Below are 12,361 nucleotides of genomic sequence, written 5' to 3'. Positions count from 1 at the left end.
TCCATGTTGAGTGCTTGAATAGCCCAATAAGCACGGTGCTCAAGTTCCACTGGCAGGTGGCATGCTTTTCCAAATACCAACTCTATATGGTGACATCCCCAATGGTGTCTTGAAAGCTGTTCTATAAGCCCACAATGCGTCATCTAATCTCTTGGACCAATCCTTGCGGTTGGGACTCACCACTTTCTCAAGGACACATTTTATCTCTCTATTAGACAACTCAGCTTGCCCATTAGTTTGGGGATGGAAAGCAGTAGCTATCTTGTGCCTCACATCGTATTTATCCAATAAGCTAGCCAACACTTTGTTCACGAAATGGGTCCCCTCATCGCTAATGATTGCCCTTAGAGTGCCAAAACGAGTGAAAACATTCTTCTGTAAGAACCTCATGACAAATTTAGCATCATTAGTGGGAGAGGCAATTGCTTCCACCCATTTTGAAACGTAATCCGCAGCTACAAAAATGTACAAGTCGCCATAAGATGGAGGGAAAGGGCCCATAAAATCGATACCCCACACATCGAACAATTCAACTTCAAGAACATTAGTTAAGGGCATCTCATTCCTTCTGGAAATATTACCAACCCTTTGGCATCGATGACACCTCAACACAAAAGCATGAGCATCTTTGAATAAGGAAGGCCAAAAGAACCCACTTTGAAGTACCTTAGATGCGGTGCGCGATCCCCCAAAATGACCACCACAAGGTGAAGAGTGACAATGATGCAGGATATCCTCCATCTCTTGCTCGGAAACACACCTCCTAATCATGTGGTCAGCACATTGTTTGAACAAGAATGGCTCCTCCCAAAAATAATGCCTCGCATCATGCAAAAACTTCTTCTTTTGTTGGCTTGTCAAATCTGGAGGCAATAATCCACTAACCAAGTAATTAGCAAAATCTGCAAACCAAGGAACAACATGAGAGTGGTTGACCTCAAACAATTGCTCATCTGGAAATGTCTCTTTGATGGGCACTTGAACACTAGATCCTTTTTCACCTTCCACTCTTGACAAATGATCCACCACTTGATTCTCAACTCCCTTCCTATCTTGAATTTCCACATCAAACTCTTGAAGTAAAAGCACCCATCTAATTAAACGAGGCTTGGCATCCTTTTTCTCAATCAAGTACTTTATAGCGGAGTGATCTGTGTAGACTATTACTTTGGTGCCCACCAAATAAGCCCGAAACTTGTCAAAGGCAAAGACAATAGCCAAGAGTTCCTTTTCCGTCACTGTATAATTAAGTTGAGCACCTGTCAAAGTGCGACTAGCATAATAAATGGAGTGAAATATCTTGCTTCTTCACTGCCCCATAACAACTCCCACTGCATAGTCGCTAGCGTCACACATTAATTCAAAAGGCAAGTCCCAATCTGGAGCTACAATTATTGGTGCTGAAATCAATCTCTCTTTCAACTCTTCAAAGGCTTTCAAACATGCTTCATCAAAGTGGAATGGCGCCTCTTTCTCCAATAGGTTGCAGAGAGGCTTAGAGACCTTGGAGAAATCTTTTATGAATTGCCTATAGAATCCGGCATGCCCAAGAAAACTTCTAATATGCTTCACCGAAGTGGGAGGAGGGAGCTTCTCAATAACTTCAATCTTAGCTCGGTCAACTTCCATTCCTTGCCTTGATATCTTGTGGCCCAAAACAATACCTTCCTTAACCATAAAATGGAATTTTTCCCAATTAAGAACAAGGTTTGTTTCTTCATATCTTTGTAAAACCTTGGCCAAGTTGCTCAAGCAATCGTCGTATGAATCACCGAAAACAGAGAAATCATCCATGAATACCTCTAGGAACTTCTCCACCATGTCAGTGAAAATAGCCATCATACATCTCTGAAATGTGGCAGGTGCGTTACATAGACCAAAAGGCATCCTTCGAAATGTGAAAGTACCGTAGGGACAAGTGAAAGTTGTCTTGTGTTGATCCTCTGGAGCGATTGCAATCTGATTGTAACCAGAGTATCCATCTAGAAAACAATAGTACTCTCTCCCTGCAAGTCTATCTAACATCTGATCAATGAAGGGAAGAGGGAAGTGATCTTTTCGAGTAGCCTTGTTCAGTTTTCTATAGTCCATGCAAATTCGCCACCCTGTCACGGTTCTAGTAGGAATCAGCTAATTGTCTTTATTTTCCACTACTGTAATCCCACCTTTCTTTGGTACACATGGGACAGGACTGACCCATGAGCTATCAGAGATGGGATAAATAATACCTGCATCGAGCCACTTGATAATCTCCTTTTTCACCACTTCTTTCATGATAGGATTTAGTCTTCTTTGCCCTTCAATAGACCCTTTTTCATTGTTTTCTAACAGAATCTTATGCATGCATAGAGAAGGACTAATGCCCTTTATGTCTGCAATGGTCCACCCAATGGCCTTCTTGAACTTCCTCAATACATCCAGCAACTTTTCTTCTTGCTCCATACTTAACTCAGCTGAAACAATCACAGGTAAGGTGGAAGACTTACCCAAATAAGCATATCTTAAGTGTGAGGGTAAAGCTTTTAATTCCAACTCTGGAGGCTCTTCCACTGATGGTTTAGGGGCTGCGAAAGACCTTGAGGAGAGCTCCAAAGATTCAAAATGCTTTCTTGTATGCAATCCTTGTGAGCTAGCTTCTAGCCAAGCCAAGTATTCATCCTCATCCTCTACATGTGAATCAAACATCAAGAGTCTCTCTAGAGGATCATCAAAATTGTTTTCTAATTCCTTTGAAGCCAAAGAATCTACCACTGAAACCACAGAACACTCTTCGACCTCATCTGGAAATCTCATAGCCTTGAAAACATTGAAAGTCACCTGCTCATTTTGAACCCTCATAGTAAGTTCACCCTTCTGCACATCAATCAAAGTTCTACCAGTAGCTAGAAAAGGCCTCCCTAGAATGATTGGTACCTCCCTGTCTTCCTCATAATCCAACACAATGAAATCAACTGGGAAAATGAACTTATCAACTTTTACCAAGACATCCTCAATCTTCCCATCTGGATAAGCAAGAGATCTATCTGCAAGTTGTAGAGTCACTGTGGTAGGTCGAACCTCACCAATCCCCAATTGTCTATACACAGACATAGGCATCAGATTTATACTAGCACCCAAGTCACATAATGCCATGCCACAATAATAATTACCAATGGTACATGGAATGGTGAAACTCCCAGGGTCTTTCATCTTCGGTGGCAGCTTGTGTTTGCAAGAATGAGCTACATTCCTTGGTAAGGGCCACTGTCTCAAATTCTCCTAACCTTCTCTTCCTTGTAAGAATATCTTTCATGAATTTTACATAGTTAGGCATTTGCTCAAGTGCCTCTACCAATGGGATGTTGATATGCAACTGCTTCAACATATCTAGAAACTTCTTGAATTGAGAATCCAACTTTTGCTTCTGAAAACGTTGAGGAAATGGAGGTGGCTTCTTTGAAATTGAGCTTGCTGGTTGACAATGCTGCGGTATCCTTGCAGTATCCTGGGCAGAGGCAGATTTTCGTGCACTAGGAAGTTCAACATATTTTTGGAACTCCTTATTTATTTGGATTGAAGAGGGCTCACCCTCATGCCCAGACTCGGTCTTGTCCTTCTCCAACTCCTCAAAGTGACAGCTTTACAATGTTCCTTCCCCATACTCCTTGGATTCTCGGTATCACTTGGCAGTGTACCGTGGGGTCTATTTCTGAGCTCATTAGCTAGTTGCCCAACTTGATTTTCTAAATTCCTCAATGAAGCCGCTTGGCTCTGAATCATGGCTTCATTCTTCACTATATATTCCTTCAACATGCTCTCAAGAGAGCTAGATTGCATTGTCTGTTGTTGCGGTCTTTGTTGTGGAGCTTGAGGGGGGTAACCCGGTGGAAAATTTGGTCTTGGAGGCATTGAAGGAGTACTAGGGGCAGCTCCTTGATTACTCCATGAAAAATTAGGGTGTTGCCTCCATGATGGGTTGTAGGAATTAGAATAAGGGCCATTCCTATTTTGGTTCCCCATATAACATACAGCTGCCGGATTAGAAGGACAGTTATCAAAAGTATGACCCTCACCACAATACACACAAGAAATGTTCTCAAAATGCCCCATTTGTGTCCCCATGGGCTGCCCCATTGACTGATTCATTCCCATATTCATTGTCTTGAGCATATTAGAAATAGAGGAGACTTGGGCTGCCAAAGAAGTGATGGCATCTACATCATGAATACCAGCCACCTTTCTACCTGTAGACAATCTAGAAGTGGGCCACTAATAGTTGTTGTTGGATATCCTCTCAAGTATTTCATATGCCTCATTATAGGACTTAGCAAGAAGAGCCCCATTCGCTGAAGCATCAACCACCATTCTAGTGTGGGCATTCAGACCATTATAAAATGTCTCCATCTGGATGCAATGAGGAATGCCATGACGAGGGCATTTGCGCAACAACTCCTTAAACCGCTCGCATGCCTCATATAAAGATTCTTCATCAAGTTGTTGAAATGAAGTAATCTCGTTGCGGAGCTTGGCATTCTTAGTGGGAGGAAAATACTTCATCAAAAACCGCTCAGCCAACTCTTGCCAAGTACTCACAGAATCAGAAGGCAAAGAGTTCAACCAAGCTCTGGCTCTGTCTCTCAAGGAGTATGGGAACAACTTTAGTCTCAATGCATCCTCTGTCACTCCGGGTAGCTTGAAAGAGTCACTTACTTCAATGAACAAGCGAAGGAGAAGGTGAGGATCCTCTGTTGGCATCCCACTAAACTGACCCACATTTTGAAGCATCTGGAACATGACTGGCTTCAATTCAAACTGGGCTACCTGAATTTCTGGTCTGACGATGCCTGGATTGAGCTCATTGAAGAGGGGGAGAGCATATTGCCTGATAGCACGATCTCTGTCATCAGCCACAATAACTGCATTTTGCCCATTGTTGGCAGCTACTCCCCCTTGAGCTACTCCCCCTTGAGCAACTTTTGCTGTATTTACTGGTGGATCATGAGCGACTCCTGGTAGAGGAGCTGCCGTCTGGGTGGCTCCCTGTTGAGCTCCTTGCTCAGCATCCATCACTACTACTTCCCTTTTTGACTTTTGTATTCTTCGCCTTCTTCTAAAAGTGCGCTCAATTTCTAGATCAATGGGAAGTAGTTCAGGGTCTTGATTCTTGTTCATACACTGTATAAACCTGAAAATGCACGAGAATCACCCAAGTTAGCACAAAAGAAAGAAAAATTAAACCAAATTTCAAGATAATCAACTTTACAATAATTGACTTTAAGCAATCCCCGGCAACGGCGCCAAAAACTTGTTGCGGATTTTCTTAAGTGTGTGCAAGTGTACACAATCGTTGAACAAGTAATATAATGAAAGTAATTTTTATCGTCTCCTCAAGGATTGCCAAACAAGTATTGTAAAAATCATCATCAAACAATTTGGGGTGCAATTAATTATCCCTTTTTTTTATGATTAATCAAATTAACTAAAGGACAGAAAAGAACTAACAAGATAATTAATTTAGGCGTTTAACAATAAAGCTGGAAAATAACAAATTGCGATTACTATGATGATAAAAGTTAGGCATATCAAATCCCCCTAATTTGTAGTTTTGCCCCTGATGTTGCAACAAAGTTCATAGCAAAGTTCTCTTGTAACTAGGATTTCCAATTTAATGCACATGCCATTTTTCCAAATGCTCATGTTAAAATTCCATCAATTAGATTCACATATTCCTATGCTAAATTTAATTTCAAGAACATAATTCCTAGCATCAATCCTTCAAGTTTGCAAGGCGAATAAAATATTCCTAAGTTATTCACTAATCAATATAAAAGTATCAACATGCATCAATCAAGCATTTCCACTAATTTTTACCCTTCCGGAATTAAAACTAGCTTGTCTCTCACATAAGTTGATCATTCTCAAGCAAGAGATTTGCACAATAAAATAGCTCAATTGAACAAGAGAAAAATTTCATAAAATAGTCAACAATTTGGGGGCAATTGCAAATTAGGGTTCATCAATATCCCTAACACAAATAACTTAAGTCATAGTAAAAATACCCAAATCACCACAATAAATATTCAGCATTATCTCAAGAGTTCAAGGAAGGAAGAAAAAGAAAATAAAATTATATGAAAGTTGAGTTTAGAAAAACAAGCCAAGTTGATAGAGATATTCTCTTCTTGTCTTCTAACTCTTAATCCTCTTCTTCTTCTAGCTTCCTTCTCTTTCCTCTTCTCTTCTTGATGATTCAACTCCAGAAATTCATAAATAAACCTCTTTAATGGAGCTTTGGGCGGCTAGTTCTCTTCCTCTTTACTCTATTTTCTTGGGTGAAGAAGATAATCCCTTTTTTGGGCTCACAAAGGGTATAAACCCTCTCCTTCTCTCTCTACACGTGGGGCACAATATTCTGTTCCTTTTTAGAAGTTGCAGCTCCTTTCCACCTCATCTAAGTACATGCCAAGTGTGCAGACTTTATGTTGCTGACTGTCCATACTTTGCTGCAGCAAAGTTGACTGATGTTGCAACAACAGCCAGAATTTCAGCTCTAATATGATTTCCTTCCACATGCTTCACTAAGCTTTCCAAGCACCCTCTTTCTATGCCTTCAAAATAAATACCACCTTTTTAGAACATAATTCCATTATTTTCCACAAGAGTTATCATTAATTAGGACAAATTACACAAACAAAGTTAAGAGACAAAGTGACTAAAACCACACAATAACAGCACAAACACTCTATTTCACCTAACTTTTTAAGTCCAAAAGCTCAATTAATAACTCTAAAATATAGAGTTATCAGTAATCAAGGCCCATCGGCCCATGTAACCTTCTTGAGCCTATAAATAAGAATCAAAAGGCTCAAGGGAGGGGACTTTTTGAACCTTTGATCTTGGGATCCTGAGAGAAGAATATAGGGTGATTTTCACCAAAATTGTAACTGTCCCAAGGCTTGTGAAATTCATGAACCCTAGTTCATTGATCACAATGTTGGGATTCAATATCAATAAGAACACTAAGTGGACGTAGGTCATTACCATCCAATTAGGGCCGAACCACTATAAATCGTTTGTGTCATTTGCTTTCTACCTGATTTTTCTTCTTGTTTTCATCTCATTTTTTATCTTTTATCTGACTCTGTGTCGTTGACCAATTTGAGGGTCAACATTTTGGTGCTTTCTTTGAGAGCTGAACTCAAGACTTCAAGAAGGTAAAATGGCTAAGACATCCAAGAAGACGGGGCAGACTGCGGGTGCTGCATCCACCGAGCCTCCTCCACCAAATGTGGCTGAAGATGAGCCATAATTGGACTTTGAAGAGGAAGAAATGGATTTAGAAACCCTGAGGACAACACTGAGTGTTGCAAGAGGAGTTTGCCAATCTGAGGGTCAATCAAGAGAATGCAACTGAGACGTTGGCATTGCAACAAAGGGAGATTGAGCGCCAACGCCAATAACTAAATGAGCGGCAGGCAGATATGGACCGTTGGCAGAGAGATGCCACTGTCGCCCTAGAAGCAGCCATTCAGTTGGCCCGAGGGCAAGCTGTACCAGCTTCTTAACTGAACTAGCCACCAAGCGCACCATCACAATGGGCCCCAAACTCGAGTCCTCCGCTTTAGCCGGCGAGCGCCGGAGAAACCACCTGTTGCTCAACAGGATATCCCAATTCAGGATCCTGAGTAGCAGCCACCTTCCCGCACTGGTCGGGATAATCCCCAGCATCAAAGGCAGAATAGGGTCGGGCAGCCTCCTTGAAGCCCTAGACGCCCGATGGCTGATGAGCAAAATCCACCGAGCAGGGGGCAACATCCTTCTGCTAACAGAAGGTACGCTGAGTCAGGCTCTACGGTCAGGGGACCCCCATGGCATGATAATGCCCGGGGATCTACCGACCAACGCAGGCCTCCCCCTCACGTTCAGGAGGTGCGAGCTAGAGGGTGGAACAGCACGACCAGTCGGTCGCACCATAGTCGGTTGCAATTCAGGGACGACCATGACTATAATGAAGCTAACTCTAGCAGAAGGAATGTTGGTCAAGGGCGAGAAGAAAAAGGTGGAGAAAGGAACCCTCCACCAAGAGAAAATAGGCCTACAAGCCAGAACGCTAGGGGGCAGCCTAACGTCTTTGATCGGTTGGGCGCTAGCGAGAAAAGACGCAGAGATGATGACCTAAGGGATGTGCTCAATGACAGGCGTGAAAGACACGATGAGTACGCTCCTCCGACACCAGCCGCCCCAGCGATCCCAAACGCCGTACAGGCCCAGATCGATGCATTAAACCAGGCTATCCAACAGTTGGTAGGGAGCCGGACATCCCACATCGAGTATGATTGGAGAAGAGGCACTTTGTTCATACAAAGAATAGTTGTGGCGAAAACCCCTAGCAAATTCAAGATGTCGGTATTGCTAAACTTCGATGGGTACAGGGACCCAGTATCGCACGTGAATAAGTTCTAAATACAAATGGACATCTAGAAGGTGTCAGATGACGCTCGTTGTAGAACCCTTCCGGCCACCCTATTTGATACTGCTCAGGAGTGGTTTTTGTAAATTCCCTCCTGCTAGCATAGTATCATGGGAAATGTTCATGAGGGAATTCTACGGGCAATTCTATGTTGGTCGTGTGCACCCAACTGAAGCTAACCAGCTGGTCGAGATACGTCAAAAGGAGAGAGAATCCTTAAAGGAATAAGTCCAGCATTTCATGCGAGCAGCTGCTGGGGCTAAAACGGTTGGCGATGAAGGGAAAATGATGGCTCTTATTGCTGGAGTAAGTCACCATTCTCCCCTCTGGAATAAGAAAGAATGGGGTGAAGAGTACCCAGGAGTTTCTTGATCGAGCAGATCGATACATTAAGCTCGAAGATGCGATTTCCAACGAGGGGAAATCACCTGCGAAAGACTAGGGACCAAAAGAAGATCCCACCAAAGCCGCCAATGGGTCAGATAAACCCAATGGCAACAACAAAGGCAACGAGAACGGTAAAATAGTGGAAAAAGGGCAAACGTTGAACCATCGACGTCCAAAAATAAGAGCCCTAAGGGAAACAAGTACGAGCCAAGGTTCACCAACTACACGGCCCTTGTCGAGAGTAAAGCAGAGGTGTACCAGGCGACCAGCTCCAATGTCCCTTACAAGTGACCAGTGCCAATAAGGAAGGATATCTCCAAGAGAGATACAACAAAGTTTTGTCGTTTCCACAATGAATACGGTCATGACACTAATGAGTGTAACCAGGTGAAAGACAAGACTGAGTTCCTTATCAGATAGGGACACCTGAGGAGATACGTACAAGCCATTGGAGGTTCTTAGTGAGAGGCTCAAGGAGGCAACGAGCAGGCGCTTGTATGCCAACACTCGCCACCTTTACAGCCAGCTCCTGTGGTAGGTATGTTGCTAACCATCCGTGGCAGCCCACACCTTGCAGGAGATAGTGGGAAGGTGAGAGAGTGATACGCTCGGACCTTACGCCACGACCAAGACATCGAGATGCTAAATGTGGAGGAGCGAACTCCCAAGAAGGCTCGAACAGAGGAAGAACTAATAACTTTCTCTGAGTTTGATGCTCAGCATGTCCGATTTCCTCACTCAAACCCCCTGGTTGTGGACGTCCAGATAGCCAACATAATGGTCAAGAGGGTGTTAGTTGACATAGGGAGCTCAGTAAATATCTTATACAAGTCTTCACTAGAGAGAATGAAGTTATCCGTGAAGGACCTAGAGCCATGCAGCCAAACCATTTATGGTTTTTCTGGCGAAGGGCTTGCGCCAACAGGATCGATTAGGCTTCCGGTTACAGCAGGAACTGCGCCCGCAAACAGGACATTACTCACTACTTTTATAGTAGTTGATTGTCCTTCCACATACAATGTTGTAATTGGAAGGCCTATTCTGGTCGATCTGCGAGCTGTAACCTCGGTTTGGCACCTTGCCATGAAATTCCCAACTGACGCAGGGGTAGGATGCATGTTGGGAAACCAGCGAGAAGTGAGGGAATGCTATAATTCCTCGATATCTAAGGCAAAGAGAGGTGGATCGAGGGAGGACGCCAGGAAGAGTTATAGTTGGCCAGTGAAGCACAAGCCCAATCAGGTGAGCACGTCACCAAATAGGGTGTTGCCCAAAGGGAGGATAGGGATTTGGATCCTCGCTTTGGGGATTTTGATGAGGAAGTAGGACTGCTCAAGGATCTCAAAGAGGTCCAACTCGATGAGGCAGATCCAACCAGGGTTGTGAAAGTCGGTAAAAACATAGAGACAGCAATAAAGCAAAAGCTGGTGGAATTTTTGAAGAAAAACCAGGAAGTCTTTGCCTGGTCACATAAATACATGGTTGGGATTGACCCAGTAGTTATCAGCCATGTCCTGAATATAGATAAAAGCTTTCCACCGATGCAACAGAAAAGAAGGTTGCTCGACAAAGATAGATCGAAGGCTCTGAAGGAAGAAGTCGAGAAGCTAAAGGAGAATGGATTCATCAAGGTAGTGTTTTATCCATCGTGGGTCTCTAATCTCGTACTAGTACCCAAGCCGAATGGCAAGTGGAGAACATGCGTGGATTTCATAGATCTTAATAAAGCCTGCCCAAAAGATTATTTCCCTCTCCCAAGGATCGACCAGCTATTCGATGCCACTTCAGGGCACGAGATCATACTCTAGGTACAATCAGATCAGTATGCACCCACCTGACAAGGATCACACTAGCTTTCCGAACGATACAAGGCTTTACTGTTACAAAGTAATGCCCTTCGGTTTGAAAAATGCTGGTGCAACTTACCAGCAACATGGAAGTGTATGTTGATGACATGCTGGTTAAGTCAAAAAAGGCAGAAGAACACATAGGGGACTTGCAAGAGTGCTTCAACGTCTTGAATAAATATCATATGAAGTTGTATCCCCTCAAGTGTTCTTTCGGAGTTGGATCAGGGAAATTCTTGGGATTTATAGTGAATTCACAGGGAATTGAAGCTAATCCCGAAAAAATCAAGGCCCTGGTCGACATGAAATCGCCAACAAAGATAAAAGATGTTCAAAGTTTAACCAGAAGGATTACCGCTCTAAGTAGATTTATCTCCAAATCAACAGACAAGTGTGTCCCATTTTTCAATCTACTTAGGGGGAATAACAAATTCGAGTGGACGAAGGAATGCGAGCAGGCTTTCCAGGCTTTAAAGTCTCATATATCGCAACCACCGATCCTATCAAAGCCGGTTGAAAAAGAAACTTTGTTCATCTATTTGGCGGTCACAAAATATGCTGCTAGTGCTGTCTTGGTAAGAGAGGAGGAAAATGTGCAAAAAGCCGTGTATTATGTAAGCAAAAGGCTAATAGGAGCAAAGTTGCGGTATCCGCCCATCAAAAAATTAGCTTATTGCTTGATCTTAGCCTCCAGAAAGCTGGGACCATACTTTCAAGCTCACCCCATCATAGTACTAACAAACCAGCCCCTACGGCAAGTCCTGCAGAAACCAGAGGCAGTTTGAAATTTCGTACTTATCACGAGCAGCAATAAAAGGACAAGCTCTAGTAGACTTTGTCGCAGAGCTTACTGGGCTTCCAGACAACGAACAGACAGAAGAGCCTGAGCCTCAAAGCCAAACTCCCTCTTGGAAGTTATTTATAGACGGTTCTTCTAATGAACGTCACGCTGGAGCCGGAGTGATTTTGGTAACACCTGAAGGACATCGGTTCCACTGCGCAATTAGATTCGACTTCACGGTGTCCAACAACAAAGCCGAATACGAAGCACTGCTCGCCGGTTTACGATTAGCCAGGGACATGAACATAAAGTCACTTGAAATCTATAGTGACTCCCAGTTGGTGGTTATCAGATTACTGGAGAGTATCAAGCATGGGGGCTGAAGATGGTTGCTTACTTGAACAAAGCAAAGGATTTGTTGGCACAGTTTGAAAGATATACTCTCCAGCAAGTACCTCGCGACCAGAACTCAAACGATGATGCCTTGGCCAAGTTAGCAAGTGCAAAGGATGTAGACACGCTGAATATAGTGCCTGTTGAACGGTTGTCCACACCAAGCATTAGAACAGAAGAAACCTCTCTAGTAATTCAGGCAGCGGATACATGGGTGGTACCTTTCACAGAGTACTTGGCGCATGGAGTATTGCCGACGGACCGAAACAAAGCAAGGACCCTCCAGAGGCAGGCTGCTTGGTTTATCCTGGTCGACAGAATTCTATACCGAAGGGGGTACTCAATGCCATTCCTAAGATGCGTCTCAATAGAAAAGGCCAAAGAATTAATGCGAAAAGTCCATGAAGGTTTCTGTGGGGATCACGCTGGGGGGTAGAGTTTATCAAAAAAGATCCTAAGGCAAGGATACTTCTGGCCAACAATATATGAAGACTCTCTGGATTT

General features: G+C 43.4%; 1 protein-coding gene and 1 non-coding gene across 2 annotated transcripts; one reads left to right on the top strand and one right to left on the bottom strand.

The window, feature by feature from the left end:
* Positions 1–2,130: 2,130 nt before the first annotated feature.
* LOC133832394 (uncharacterized) lies at positions 2,131–4,137 on the bottom strand. Its single transcript, XM_062262744.1, has 3 exons — positions 3,568–4,137; positions 3,159–3,484; positions 2,131–3,076 (listed from the first exon to the last, which is right to left on the bottom strand). Exons 1-3 carry the CDS (start codon positions 4,135–4,137, stop codon positions 2,131–2,133), a joined length of 1,842 nt encoding a protein of 613 aa, XP_062118728.1.
* Positions 4,138–4,399: 262 nt separating this feature from the next.
* On the top strand, positions 4,400–4,506 carry LOC133833359 (small nucleolar RNA R71). Its single transcript, XR_009892740.1, has one exon. It is a non-coding gene; the product is annotated as a small nucleolar RNA R71 (small nucleolar RNA).
* Positions 4,507–12,361: the final 7,855 nt, after the last annotated feature.

This window comes from Humulus lupulus, chromosome 4 (assembly GCF_963169125.1).
Source record: "Humulus lupulus chromosome 4, drHumLupu1.1, whole genome shotgun sequence".
In the NCBI taxonomy this organism is placed as follows: Eukaryota; Viridiplantae; Streptophyta; class Magnoliopsida; order Rosales; family Cannabaceae; genus Humulus; species Humulus lupulus.
This window is presented reverse-complemented; position numbering and strand designations above follow the sequence as displayed.

What these genes read in the sequence shown, in the direction of transcription:
- LOC133832394 (XM_062262744.1), bottom strand. Translation starts at nt 4,137, where the DNA reads ATGAATATGGGAATGAATCAGTCAATGGGGCAGCCCATGGGGACACAA. An exon ending in GACCGAGTCTGGGCATGAGG is followed by an intron (nt 3,485 to 3,567) that starts GTGAGCCCTCTT and finishes GCCTCTGCCCAG; the next exon opens with GATACTGCAAGGATACCGCA. An exon ending in TGGGAGTTTCACCATTCCAT is followed by an intron (nt 3,077 to 3,158) that starts GTACCATTGGTA and finishes GTCTGTGTATAG; the next exon opens with ACAATTGGGGATTGGTGAGG.